Raw genomic sequence first — 13,544 nt, 5'->3', positions numbered from 1 at the left:
TTCTTTCTTTTTTTTTTTTCCCCTCCTAAGGGGTGGAAAGGACCTCGCGAAATAAAAGTGCAGAAACAAACCGGTGGCTCCCAGAGCGGCCGGGGCGGGCGCGGCGGGAGCCCCCAACGCAGCGCAACGCTAAAAGCGCGGAGCAGCGCAGAACCCACCTGCCTTGGGAGTCAGCACCACTCGGCTCCTCGCTCCGCACCTTTTCCCCCTCCGCGTACTGAGCTCTTGATACACATATATTTCCTTTTTTTTTTTTGTTTCATCCCGCCCCCCGGCTTTTCCTCCAGGACTTTTCCACCGCCTTGGGACACCCGCAAACTTCTCCCTCTCTCCCCCTTCCCTCCTTCGCTGGTGGTTTTGTGCTTGTTTTGGTTTTGTTTTGCTACTTCCAATTGCTTTTTCTGAGGGAAGACCCGCCTGCTTTTCGCCTCCCGTGCCCCACCGGAGAGGCCGGGAGCGGCTCCGGCAGCACCTCCCCGGCGCACCGCGTGTGAGTCCGGCCCGGCCCGGCTCGGAGCGGCGCGGCCCGGCTTGGCTCGGCACGGCACGGCTCGGGCGTTCGCCCCCGATAATGCAGAGCTACAAGTACGATAAGGCGATCCCGCCGGAGAGCAAGAATGGGGGCAGCCCGGCGCTGAACAACAACCCGGCCAAGAGCAGCAGCAAGAAAGCCCTGCTCATCTGCCTCGACTTTCTCTGCCTCGTCATGGGTGAGCAGTCGCGGGGGCTCCGCGGGGCTCCGCGCCCCTCCGCTCCCCTCCATTATCCCCCCTACAGCCCTTCGGGCTCCCACTTTGGGGAGGTTTCGCGGCGGGAGGGCGGGCAGAGCTCGGCCGTGCCGCTTCCCAAACAAAAGCGGAGCGGGGCCGCCGGCCGAGCCGAGCCGGGGAGAGACGGGGCTGGGCCGGGGAGCGCTGGAGCCGGGCGGTGGGGACCGCGTCCTATGGGGGTCACAGCGGGGATGGCGGCGGGGGGGGGGGGGGAGCAGGGCACCCCCAGCACCCTCAAGCACCCTCTCTCCCCGATTTAATGATTATTATTGTTATATTTAGCGCTTCTCCCCCACGTCTTGACCCGGCGGGTGGCGGGGCTCAGCCCGGCCGCCGGCGGTGCGCAGGGGGCACTGTGGGCTCGGGGATGTCCCCCTGCTCCAGGTCCCCCATAGAGCCCCCAAGCCGGGCCCGCACCCCCGGTGCAGGGCCAGCGGCAGGGCCAGCTCCAGGTGGAGGTAGTGCTCCATGGCAAAGCGCACAGCTTGGGTGTTTTCATTAAAAATGGGGGAGGAAAGGCGAAACTCTTGCTGCTTTAGTTACTTTGTATGGCTCGGCTGTCAGGTCTACCTCTCTCGCGTGCCTGGTCCCAGGTCTCGGGCATCCCGTAGTCCCTGGCAGAGGTCTGGGTTTGCTAGCCCGCTCGGCGTTTGGGAATGGTCTGACATGTAAGGAAACTGTCAACAGGCCGTCTCCAAAAGATTTTGCATGCCAAAACATCAACCGTTCCATTGTGGCTGCAATGCTGAATATTTAATTGACAGACACAGGCAGGGGAAATCAACTGGCTTCCAACAAAGAGATTAATAACACAGCAGCACGTGAGTTTAATACTCCAGACACCACAGTCTTTAAAACAATTGTTTCTGCTTAGAGCCCATTTTTTTCTAAAGGCTGTCAGTTTGATTTAATTTTTATGTCGTTTATTGATCATCTGGTGTATATTACTAGGCACTAATACATTAAGAAGGGAGGCATGGTTTTCTCTTTACATTCCCACAAGAAGAGAGGCCAGTGCAGAAAGCTTCATCTTGTATCTGGAAAAAATAAGAATACTCTATATCCCATATATGAAACTAATATAAGTAGAAACATAACTTGCTTGGGTTACCTCACTTATTTAAACAGAAGGTTGGATTCCTAGTAAAACAACTCTTACGAGTTAGAACTTCTAAACTTGTATTTACACAAGTTTTCTTAACTTAAGGCGTTTCTGTCATGAGTAAGTGTTATTTGAATGGGTAAAGGGTTTTTCTTCCCCTTCTTTAGACTTAAGGGTCCTAAATGAAAAAGCAGTTAGTTGGCATGTGGTATTCTACTTGTGATAGTTTGAGTAAACAGAACTTATCAAGCATCACTAGAAGGTATTGTTAGCTGGGAATAAAGTGAGACAGCAAAAACTGTGAGTGTTGCTTTGTTCCACATTACTACAGGTGGAAATCAGAAAGTAAACACCAGAGTTGGTTTGCTTGTAGGGTTTTGTTTTTGTTTCGGGGTTTGTTGGGTTTTTTTTTTTTAGTGTGAGGAGCATTTAAATGCAAGAGCAGGAATTCAACAGCTGAAGGAGAGTTTAGATCTGGCTGATCACTGGCAGGTGAAGAGTATGGGTGGGACGTGGTAAGGGAGGTGATTATATGATGGATAGCCCATGATGTGTGTTTGGGGATGGGCTTTTCAAATACACCCAGACCAGTAGTATCGGACCTGTCGGTAGATGACTGGGCATGAGTTGCTGTGAAAGCCAGCTGCCCCACTCACAGTAGGCTTGGTTTGCTCTTCTCCCTACCTTTTGCTAGGGGAGACTTAAGAGTTTATTGTTTCCAAGTACTTGATTCCCATTTTCTTCTTTTCTGACCTTGAAAAAAACCCTACTTTGTAAGCGGGGAGAAAAAAAGGTGCTGTAACTGAAGTGTAGGAGAAAGTTGGATACATACAAGTTGATGGGTATTTATATGTTCAGTAAAAAAGCCCGGAATCCTGTGTAAGATAATGAGGAGCAGAATGGGGTATGATGACTTGTGTTAAGGTGGAGTTGCTCAGTAGAGGTCTTCTGCTGGTGCATACAGGCACATGGCCAATGGCCTCCAGTGCAGTTAAACTGAGTTATGCCTCTTGAGCAGCTGCCCAAAGACATTCAGAATAACAGGGAAATAGAAGGCTTTTCCTCATTTGAGGAACACTTTAGGAAAGATTCAAACCAGTCATTTGATTTGCAGAGGTGAGGCTGTGTTGGCTTCTCCTGCAGGTACTGCTGTTGATTCTGACCTAAATCAGTTTTCTGGGGGGGGGGGGGGGGGGTGATGAAAAGAATAAACTATGGGTAAAATATCATTCAGGAATGACACACATCAGCTTTCTGCGAGGTGGTAGATGTGTACAAACCCTTCTTTGTTTACATTCAGATTTAAACAAATTATCCAGAAGACAATTACCATAAACATCTAAGGGAGTTAGAATAAGTAAAGCAGAGCTATCAAGAGCTTCCTTCAGCTTTAATTTGGTGTGAGTTGTCAGAAAGAGCCACTTTTGTCTTTCTTGATTAAGTACAGTGGTTATCTTGATAGTAAATGCATAAGGGGAAGATCTGTATCTTCCTTCGTAATCATGAGAAGCAAAGTTGTCAAGTCATTGGCAGAAGTACATTGCTGGTGGAGTAGGCTGATGGATTGAACAAGACCCCACATTTCTCCTGCATTTCAAACTTGGGCTGGGTTGGCAGCGAGCTGAATATTTTCCAATAACCCACTCCCATAACGAGTGCACTTGGCCCAGACAAATCTCTGGTTTCTTACATGAACAAGAGGTTTCATCACCAACACTGTGAACTTCCCAGCCGTTTCATGTCAGTGCTTAACTCGGAAATAGAGGCAGAAAAGAACTGAGTGTGCATTTATTAAAGCAGGTCATCCGAGGGGGGAAAATAACTTTCTCCATCTGCTTCCTCCTCTCAGGAGGACTCTGTTTAGAGCATTAGAAGATGCTTCCTGAAATTGTTAGGGCCGCAGGCAATCTTGGTGGTGTGGAAGAATCCCTGCTGCCCTGTCCCTGTCTTGCTGGTCACTGTGGCACATCTGAAAATGTGATTGAGGAGCTCAGCTGGAGGGCCTGAATTTGTCCCTGCTAAACCAGTTGGCATCTTCATGTTGGAGAGATGGGGAGAACTGTCTGAGCATCAAAGTAAGAGGTTTGACAGGAGGACCTTGCTTTACTTTCATCTGATCATCTTCAGCCCAGCTGCAGCCCTATCCCTTTGCCAGGAGTTTCTTGCACTTTCTGCCCAGTGCATAGAGTTGTTACTGGGGGGGACTGGCTGGAGCAAGTCCTACAGTGAAGCTTTCCCTGGTGCTGTGGGATTCTGCTGTCCAGATGCAGCACTGCAAGGAGCTGCTGCAGCCAGCCACCCCCTTTCTCCAGGAGATATGGGCCAGTGAGGAGAAGCCTTCTGCCCTGACCCTTGAGGTGGGATGTTTTGGAGCCTGGTCTTACAGATGTAGCATCCAGGGTTAAATTTTCTTCTCTTAGACCTGCTTTTTTTTTATCCCTTAGCAGGGAATCCCCATGTTCTGCAAACTGAGCAGCCACCTGTGCTCTGCTGACAAGCACCAAGTCGAGCGTTTAAACTTGAAAGAGGGGAAGACTGTGTCAGCAAGGCTGATAGAGCAGATGAGGGTCTTCGGTAGCTTGTATTTGTGCAGCTTGTGCAGGTAGAACAGCTACCAAAAAGCCCTGCTTGTGCTATAAAATAGAGGGATCTCATCTGGCATACCTGCTTCCTAGGCTCGTGGAAATGGGGTTTATGGGAGCATATGTTTCAGACTGGTGAGATGTAAACTGCATATAATTTACTGCCTGTCTTATTTTCTCTCTCTAATTTAATTTTCTCTCTTCTGTCAATCCTGGTTAATGCGTGCAGTGCAAGTTTTACTGCCTTTGGAAGGTTTTGAAGCAACAGATGGATAGGCCTCTTACAACCTTAGTATCTCTTCAGCTCCCTCACAAATTTGGTATCTCCTCTTCTGTAGCAAGCTTGATGCTAAAATGAACTTTGAAAGTAAATATTTACACTAGCAGGACCTTGCCATGTTTGTGTAAGTGGGGATATAATCTTATAATTTGGGCTAACAGTTTAGATTACTCTTGACTTTCCTCTTCTGTGTAGAGAATTGTGTCATCGTTCGCCTTTCAGAAGCAAAAGGGGTTTGAGATCTGTTGGGACCCTGTCACTGCATCATGAAAATCGACATAAACAGGCCTGGGATTGTCCTTTAAGTGTAAGGAGTGGGAGGAATTAAAGATGAGGGGTGAGGTTAGAGTTATTTAGATGCTGTAACATTGACTTTGATGAGCTAAGCAATTTTGCTTTGGGTTGGGGTTGTGTTTTATTTTACTTTTCAGACTACCACGCCGTGCAGGGCTCACTTGTCATGTAAGTAACATCTTTCTATGTGCTCCTGAAGAAACTGCTGACCCAAGAATTTATTATTTTCATCAAGAGACAACAAGGTCTGACTGTACTAAACCAGCCAGGCAATCCCAGCGCCTTGGTATTGTCTTCTCCATGCTGTGTCTTCTCCGTGTTGGGAAGGACCGAGTCCATACCACACACAAGAAGCTGTGTGGGTGGAGAGTCGTCATCTTGTTTTGAGCATCCATCCCTAGATGGGGTTTGGTTGTTCATGTTTATGCATCACTTAATACCTGTAGGATCTCACAGAGGCAATGAGCTCCCTACGAGGCAGGAGGGACCGTCTTGGGGATGACGGGTGTGGAAGTGCTTTGGCAAAGGCAGGTTTGCAGAGGTGGCATCTTGGCATGGGTTGTGCATTGTACCCCACTGCAACCCGGGAGTAAAGGAGGTTTTCTGAGCCTTGAAAAGCTTCTTATTAAAGCAACAGTCAGCATCTAAGCATGATACCAATCCTTAGTTTTACTCCTCCCTTGAAAGACCAAAGGAGCCAAAGATGGCTGGAAGGAGAGAGAGAAATATTTTGGGGGTGTTTAAAATGCACTTTTTCTGTGTGTGTTTGCTTTATGAAAACAGAAAAACCTATCAAGAGCAGGTTATTAATGACAATTACAGTTGAGGTGTTAATTGCAGAACAAGGAAATGCTGTACCCATGGCAGACTGAGTCCTCAGGGGTATAAATCTGCTGGCTTTCCCGAGTTGGTGGAATTTGGCCAGCCTGCAGATGTGTCTTCAGGAAAGCAGAATTAAGTGCAACTGCTTCATGGCCAGAAGTGCTTTGAATCCTGTGTACCTGCTGCTGAGACAGGCGAGAGATGAGAATCACAATTAGAGTAGATGACATTTTGCTTTTAATTGTCTGTTTGTAGTGAGCACAGAAAATGATATAAACATCGCTCCCAGATCAAACAGATTATTTTTATACCCTTTAAATCTCAATTTAATATGCATGCCTTTCTTAGGCTGCCTTGGTCTGACTTTGTTTGTCTAGATACAGGCTGACAGTATATCCTCCAGATGCCTGTGCCTCCATATACCGCCCAAGGATGGTTTGCATACCACAGCTGGGAAACCCAGCTTGCAAACCAGGGCTCTTCTTTAGTGCCTGTATCTAAGGTAGGAAGGGTGTCTGCATGCCTCTATCTCTGTCTGAAATGACTTTAAAAAGGGGATGGAGGGGAAGCCCCAGCTCTGCTCCATAGCTTGCTCTGGCAGTGCAGACTCCATCCTCTCTGTTTCATTCATACAATGCTCCTGCTTCATCCGTGGTAATCCAGAAGGGACCGTTGTGGTTGCCCAGTCTGCCTGTGCCTCAAACAAGGGCATGCCTGTTGAAAGCAGAGTGGGGAAAGGCAGCAGCCTCCAAACCCTCCTATCCCAGCATCCACGCAGCCGGCACTGAGAACGGCGGCTTCCTCTGGCCTCATGGATCCCTGGGGAGCTGTTTCCCAGGGCTGGGGTAGGAAACAGGGAAAAACGCCCTCCTCAGATGCATCTTTCTCTCCTGGTCAGCAGGATGCCAGCTGGGGTTGTAGTATGAGTGCTGTCATTTATTATTTCCTTCTTTCTTTCTGTTCTGTCTCAGGGCCCTGGCTTCTGCAGTTGTGTTGGGGTTGTTTTGATGGGTCAGGTTTTATATTTAAAAAGGAAAAAAAAAGGCTTGGAAAATGAAAATCAAGTGACTAAAGCCTCAAAAAAAAAAAATAGGGGTGAATTAAAGTAAACCAGCATTTATTCTGTAATTAGAAAGCCTGAAGTCAGTTTTATGAATGTACTTAATGATTATTATATTTTTTCACTGATTGGTCTGGCAGAGCCATGAGACCTTTGGTGTAGCAGAGGATAAGTCATAGAATCATAGCACCAACAAGGTTGGAAAAAGCCTTTAAGCTCCTCAAGTCAAACTGTTCCCCAGCACTGCCAAGGCCACCACTACTAACCCATGGCACTGAGGGCTTTGCCTACACGGTGTGTGAACACTTGCAGGGACGGTGACTCCAGCACTGCCCTGGGCAGCCTGTTCCAATGCCTGAGCACCCTTTGGGGAAGGAATCGTTCCGAACATCCAGTCTAAACCTTCACTGGTGCAGTTTGAAGCTGTTTCCTCTTGTCCTGTCTCTTGTTACTCAAGAAAAGAGGCCAGCCTCCTCCCAGCACCATCCTCCTGTCGGGTAGTTGTAGCATCGCTCTGTGCTTCCCCCCTTGCTAACACAGTGCTGCAAACTGCACTGCTGTGTACGTGCCTTCAGTTTGGCTTTGCAGATACCTCAGCTGGTTGGGGGAGAGGTCCCAATAGAAGTTGGGAAGAGGCTGCCTTGTCTGTCATATCTCCTCATGGATCAACATGGCCCATTTCTCTGAAGGACATTCGTATCGCTTTCAAAGCCACTCCATCTATGCCCATTTTGCTGTCTCCCGTGACATCTGCTTTGGAGAAGCACTACCTGCTCCATAATTTTAGCAGATGGAAAGCTGTTAGGCATGGGTCGGGTATCTGTATACAGGGGGGTGTTGGAGCAGCTGTTGGGAAGTCATGCTTGAGAATCCCTTCTTGCCTTTTAGCTGCACGCCATGGCTTAGTTGTAACGGTGGGATCAAGATCCACAGAAGCTGCTCCTCAAGTTAGACCTGAGGAGGCAGAACGTTACCAAAAAAGAGGAATTTGACTTGTTTTCATATAGCTTTTGATGAAACCATTGGAAAACTTCAGTCTATTACCAGGACAATGTATTTGAGTTTGAAAACTAGGTTTGTCCTGGTGGATTTCCAAGTGTCAGAAATTCCTGTCACCTCTGTCCTTTCATGTTGGTCACATAAGTGGGCTTGTTTTTCACATGCATTGGATGTTTTGAAGACAGAGGGTTGAAAACCGACTCTGCACATCCAGTCAACGTTATAAGCAGAACATGTAATTTAACTCCAGAGCTTCTGATGCCCTGTGCTCTTTGTGCTGTGTGTTCTTGTTCCAGCATTGCTTGTAGCTTGCATCCATATATGAGCTTGTCTTATCTGAGCACATGGTGCTCTCAGTTAGGAGCTAAAGGGCTGGGCTGGGGCAGCTAGCCAAAGCCCAAATGAAGCTGCAGTTGGTCTGCAACGGTGGTGACACTGAATCAATGGAAAGTGTGCATAATCCTTTAGTACTTTCCCATAATATTTCATCCCTTGTACAGGAAGTCATGAAAGCTGTGTTGACCATAGCAAGGAGAAGCTTGGGAGATGCCTCCAACCATTCTCATGAAACATACCAGTGGGCTTATTCTGTGGTGCCTGAAAGACACAGCAAATTGAGGCTGGAATGCCATTGCTGGGCTGACCCAGACCTTGCCCTGAACACCAAAGGTAGCTGTGATGTGGAGGTGTCCTTCACAGCTTTGGGAGTTTGCAAGCAGCAGGCTGCTCCTCTTGGAGCTGCTTCACCCTTCCTGGTCGGAGGAGCCGGGAGCAGCGTGGTTCTTCCTCTTGTGGGTTTAAACAGGAAAAGTGAAAGTTGCTGGTCGGTGGTTTTGGGCAGCCATCCCTCTTGAAACAAATGATGCTCCCTCTGAGAGCTTGCTTCTCCCAGCAGTGCCAGGGTTGTAGCCCTCTGCCGCTGTGCGAAGGAGGTGAGAAGCTGCATGGCATCCTGCAATTAGCTTTCACCTGCTTTTACTGTAAATTAGTGAGAATGACAGTCCTTTTGGAAGCTTTTATAGCGGTTCCTCTGGGTCTGGTCAAGCATGTACTGGAGACAACCGTTGCACGCAGGTATTGATTGCGTTGCTGCTAATTCAGCACGCGCTTATGCAAAGCTAAGGTGGCCAGCTGCTGAATTTGAAAGCCAGTGTGCCAAACGGGTGCTGGGTTTCCTGTCACCTTGGTGCTCAGCAAGTTATTTATGACCTGTGTTTTGGGGTGGTGTGATGGACCTTTCTTTAAGCCTGGCTGCAAGGCTCAGGTTGAGGCTGCTGGAGTGAGCACCCCAAGCCCTGGTTATCATTCCCACCAATGTTGACAGAAAGGTCTTTGGTCTTTGTAGCAGCCCAGTGGATGTGGCAACCAGTCCTGCACCTCAAGCATTTTGAGGGCTTCCAAGACTTTTCTGCAAAGCCCACCAGTCTTTAAAGTGTTAGTTTCCCAAGGGAGAGTTGAAAAGAGTGTGGCAAGGTGCTGATAAGCAGGTCTGGTTATTGAACACTGGGTGCATTCATGTTCTCAGTGATGCTCGCAGAGTAATTTTGGAGGGATGGTAAGCTGATGGCAGGCAGCAAAACTCCTTTGAAGTTGATAGCTGTGAGTCACTTTGGTGTTAGCAGGTTTCTGAAGCTGCTCTTTGAACACTGATCAGATGGCCCTTGCTTTTTGGGGAGCTGCTTCTCACTTCTCCCTTCTCCTGGTTGCAGCCCAGCCAAAGCCCCAGAGTCCTGGGGCAGGATTTAAGCCCTGCTGCCCCTGGTCCTGCTTAGGCATGTCACAGGGGAGGTTTGTGCCTCTGGGAATTCCTAATTTAAGGAGGCTGCAGGGGCATCACCTCCATGTGTGGGCAGGGATACGGAGCCCGGTGAAGGTGAGGGCACGCTTTGAAGGTGGCATTTCCCGTACAGATGCACCCACATTTCCCAATGAGGCTTTCAGAGCTATTGAGGTACCTCTAATTCTGAGCAACTTCAGTGAAGCTGCAAACTTCAGTGCCTCTGCCAGGCCATCGCCAGCCTCCCAAGGTGTCCTTTGAAATCAGATCCTCGATGTGCAAGTGTGGAGGAGAAGCCTGCGCCATCCAGGGCTTGGGCCAAACCATGTCCCTAGGACATGCGTGCGCCTGTCCTGGAGCTTCCCACCTTGATTCCTGTGAAAGCTTCCCCGGATGGCTCCATTCCCATGCTTCTGTGTTCTGCAGAAGAGGGAAACAACCTCAGCTCATCCATTGCAGCAGGAGCTGGCTCATCAGTTCCCAAATTAAGAGCTGAAGTTTTTCTGGTGAAGGATATGTGGGGAAGGATGCATTAATCCAGCTGCCCGTTGATAATACATCACACAAATGGCTAATTCTCAAAGCAAGGGGCTTTAGCCTACTCATACTTGCCAAGCTAAGTAAAACCTCGCTTTGCTGCTTGACCACAAGAAGCTGTTTTCAGTAGAGGCCTTGGGTTTTATGTCATGTTTTTTTTCACATTTATTTTTATCAGAATTTGCAGCATCAGTGACTTAAATCATCACAGAATTCCATATTTTCCCCCATAATCTTGGCTCCATATATTCCAAGTCTAGCACTCCTCATTTCTTGACCATCCCCGCAGCTTTAGCATGCAGCTGTCATTCTGCTGCAGCTCCCACAGAGAGGCTGAAAACCAAGGTAACAGCAACATTTTGAGCGAAGGGGATGAAATGTGGAATAGGTTCAGCGTATTTCTTTGTCATTGTTGGAGTCCTATTCAGCCTGGAACTGAATAGGAGGCTGATTAGCATGTGGAAGCATTTCTAAAGCATTGGGCTGTGAGGGTTGGGTGGTTTTTTGCTTTGTTGGGTTTTTTTTTTCTCCTTAAAGGAGAAGTTTTGTGGCATTTATTTTTCTGAATGAGCTGGTATGAACCTTTGTCAGATGTAAAACCCATGGAAAAGTCAAACAGGGTTTTAGAGAGAGCCCATTTTGATAAATCACCGTGTGCATGGGCCCAAAGGTTTCCAGTGCCTACAGCTCCAAGAGCTACTGCAGGGTATAGGGATGCAGTGTGTTTAAAACGGCCAGACAAGCGGGATAGTTTGGGATGCGTCTGGATTGTGGATGCTGCAACAGGGACTTTGTGTTTGCTCTTGCTGAAGTTGTCTGCAAGAGTGGGTATTGCTTTATGAACGCAGGATGGAGTCCACAGTCTGAAAATCCACCTGCTCAAGTGCTCAGAGTTTTGCTTTCACAGAGAAGGATGTAATGCTGAGGCTGACACTAACTGCAAGTGAAAAGCAACTTTTCCCCAGTGAAACTGCTTCGAGTCCTAGGCCTGAGGCTGGTTTTGGAGAAGAGGGTTGATTTTCCCTTTGGTGTTTGGAGCAAGGGCTGATGTTCCCATTACAGTCCCTTGCTACAAGAGGTACTGTGTTTTACTCTAAGTGGTAACTATACTCCCTTGGTACTACTTGTGGGTCTCAGCTGGGGCTTTGCTAGACCAGAAGTCCTGCCATGGGAGTACCATATGTCCTGCCATTTGTGGGATTGCAGGATTTGGGGATGCTTGCAAACCCTAATGGAGATGGGAGCACTACATTGCATGCCAGAGGCTGTATGGATATATGATGGGCTTGTGCCCCTGAGCTTGCAGACAGAGTGGGCAGCGCAGGGAAATGCATTTCATTTCTGGGTACAATGAGTGATGGTGCTTGAGGCTGTATGGAAAGCTCATGGCAACAGTTGGAGTCAAGCCCTCTTGGTGGTGCATGTATGGACCAGACCCTCTGCCTGGGTTTCTCTGGTGACTTGTCTAGTTTTCTTCCAATGATTCCAATTTAAGAGAGGAAAAGTAGTGCCCCTACAGCTCACTGCTGTGCCTTAATGTAGACTACTGAAGGCTGATTAAAGCTGTTGTTTAATTAAGGAGCACTTAGCTCCTCTGTTCCCAATTCACAATTAATGGATCATTTGAAGTAATTCTGCGATCCTTTTTCTTCCTCCCCTCTCTTCTTCAAGTGAAGAAAGTCCCTAGCACTGTACGTGCCCCAGCACCGAGGTTTTGAATGCTATTACAGGACCGCAAACCTGCTGGCGAATCTGGCTGCTGCCAAAGGCATCTGAACATTAAAAAGCCCTGCAGAGGGGTGGAAGGGAGTTCAATCTCAGGATACGCTGATTTGGAAAGGGAATCCAAACAAAGAGGCTTTTCAGCAGAGGCTGAGGCTTGGCTTCTCTCAAGGGCAGTTTGGGCTTGGGGAAGCATCCGGGAGGCAGCGAGCGGAGCAGGAGTACATGAGCTGGATGCTGCGTGGTGTAAGGTTTCCCAGCACAGCGTGGTTTTGTGTTACAGGCTAGGGAACTGGCTGGAAAAGCTCCTCTCTTTTCTCTCTCTTACCCCTCTCCCCTCCTTTTATTCCTGTTGGAAACAAAGGGGAGGTTTAGGCTGTTTTGTTTTGGTTTTCTTTTAGTAAAGGTTCCCATCCCCTGCAGGTTTGGCCATGCTTCTTGCTGTTGGTCCTGGAGAGGGACCCGTCAGTGTCTCCAGTATGGAGAAACCCTTTGCTGGGTCCCACACTGGCCTCGCAGGGATGTTTTATTTGCTTTAGAAAGCACAGCCCTCTCACAGGGGGTACTATGGTAGGAGCCTGTGTTGCTGAGGTGACAAGCACCTCATAAAGAAGGGTCCGGTTTGGATAAGGAGATGTGAAACGAGATGGGTGGTGGGGGACCTTCTTCACAAAGAAGGGGTGCGTGTCCACCAGGCCCCTCGCAGCAGCTCTGTCCCCTGTGGTGGCACCTCCAAGAAATACCTGGAAGAACCAAGCAGGGAGGAGGTGCTACCAACCATCCCAACCAACCAGTTGGGGTTTTTTATAGGCACCAGATGGTTTTAATAGAGGAAAGCTGAACTTCTTATGACCCTTCCCCACAGACGTTGTTTGTTGTTTTGTAATTGTGGCCGGGACAAAACTGTGTCCCAGAACCTGCACCGAGTCTGAGAGCTTGGTGCCTTCTTCTCCCACTCCACTGTGAGCTACCCCCATGCTGCCCCTACACTCCTCTGCCCGTCCTGCCTCCAAATTACCCAGGAGAAGGTGCTGGGCACGAAAGACTTGAGGTTTCCACCGATTCCTGGTTAAAGAGATTAGCAAGAGTACAAATTGAAAGAAACCGAGACATCTGACAGCAAAGCGCAAGGAAGCAATAAAATGTCAGGCCATGTTTTCCCTTCTAGTTGATTAAAAAATTCTCCTGATAAGCAAGCAAGCTTTCATGGCTGGACAAGCCCTGTATTGTGTCAAATGCAGTGATAGGTTTATTAGAAGGATAAAGTGGTGGGAGCACTGGGTTGTGCTTGCAGTCCTTCTGGCAGTGAGTTTCCCCCCCCCCAGGGCTGAAGGCGTTTTGCAATGGTATGGGAGCAAAGAGCGATGGAGAAACTGCTTCTCCTATGGAGAACAGAAAATGTATTCAAATGGTGGGGGTATCTAGAGGGGGGAGAGTGGGAGACATGGGTGTCAGGAAAAACTGACATTGAAACTAGCTGTGTGGCAAAAGCAAAGGAGGAGCAAAAGCCATCAAATTACTGCTGATGGGGGTCTCTGGTTGTTATATGTATTTCCGTAGAGCATCCAAAGCCATGATTGGGTGCGTAGTTGTCTGGCT

At 48.4% G+C, this 13,544-nt stretch overlaps 1 protein-coding gene across 1 annotated transcript in view; it reads left to right on the top strand.

The window, feature by feature from the left end:
- The first annotated feature begins 253 nt into the window (after positions 1 to 253).
- PLPP3 (phospholipid phosphatase 3) overlaps positions 254 to 13,544 on the top strand; it is a 43,852-nt gene continuing 30,561 nt past the window's right edge. Inside the window, exon 1 of the mRNA XM_057409267.1 lies at positions 254 to 710. Within this exon, the coding sequence (XP_057265250.1) occupies positions 572 to 710 (139 nt within the window). The 5' untranslated portion in view covers positions 254 to 571. The remainder of the gene's footprint in view (positions 711 to 13,544) is intronic.

Source organism: Pezoporus wallicus, unplaced genomic scaffold, assembly GCF_028554395.1.
Source record: "Pezoporus wallicus isolate ANWC-B61680 ecotype Strahan unplaced genomic scaffold, APGP_CSIRO_Pwel_v1 contig_8108, whole genome shotgun sequence".
NCBI classification, from domain to species: Eukaryota; Metazoa; Chordata; class Aves; order Psittaciformes; family Psittacidae; genus Pezoporus; species Pezoporus wallicus.
This window is presented reverse-complemented; position numbering and strand designations above follow the sequence as displayed.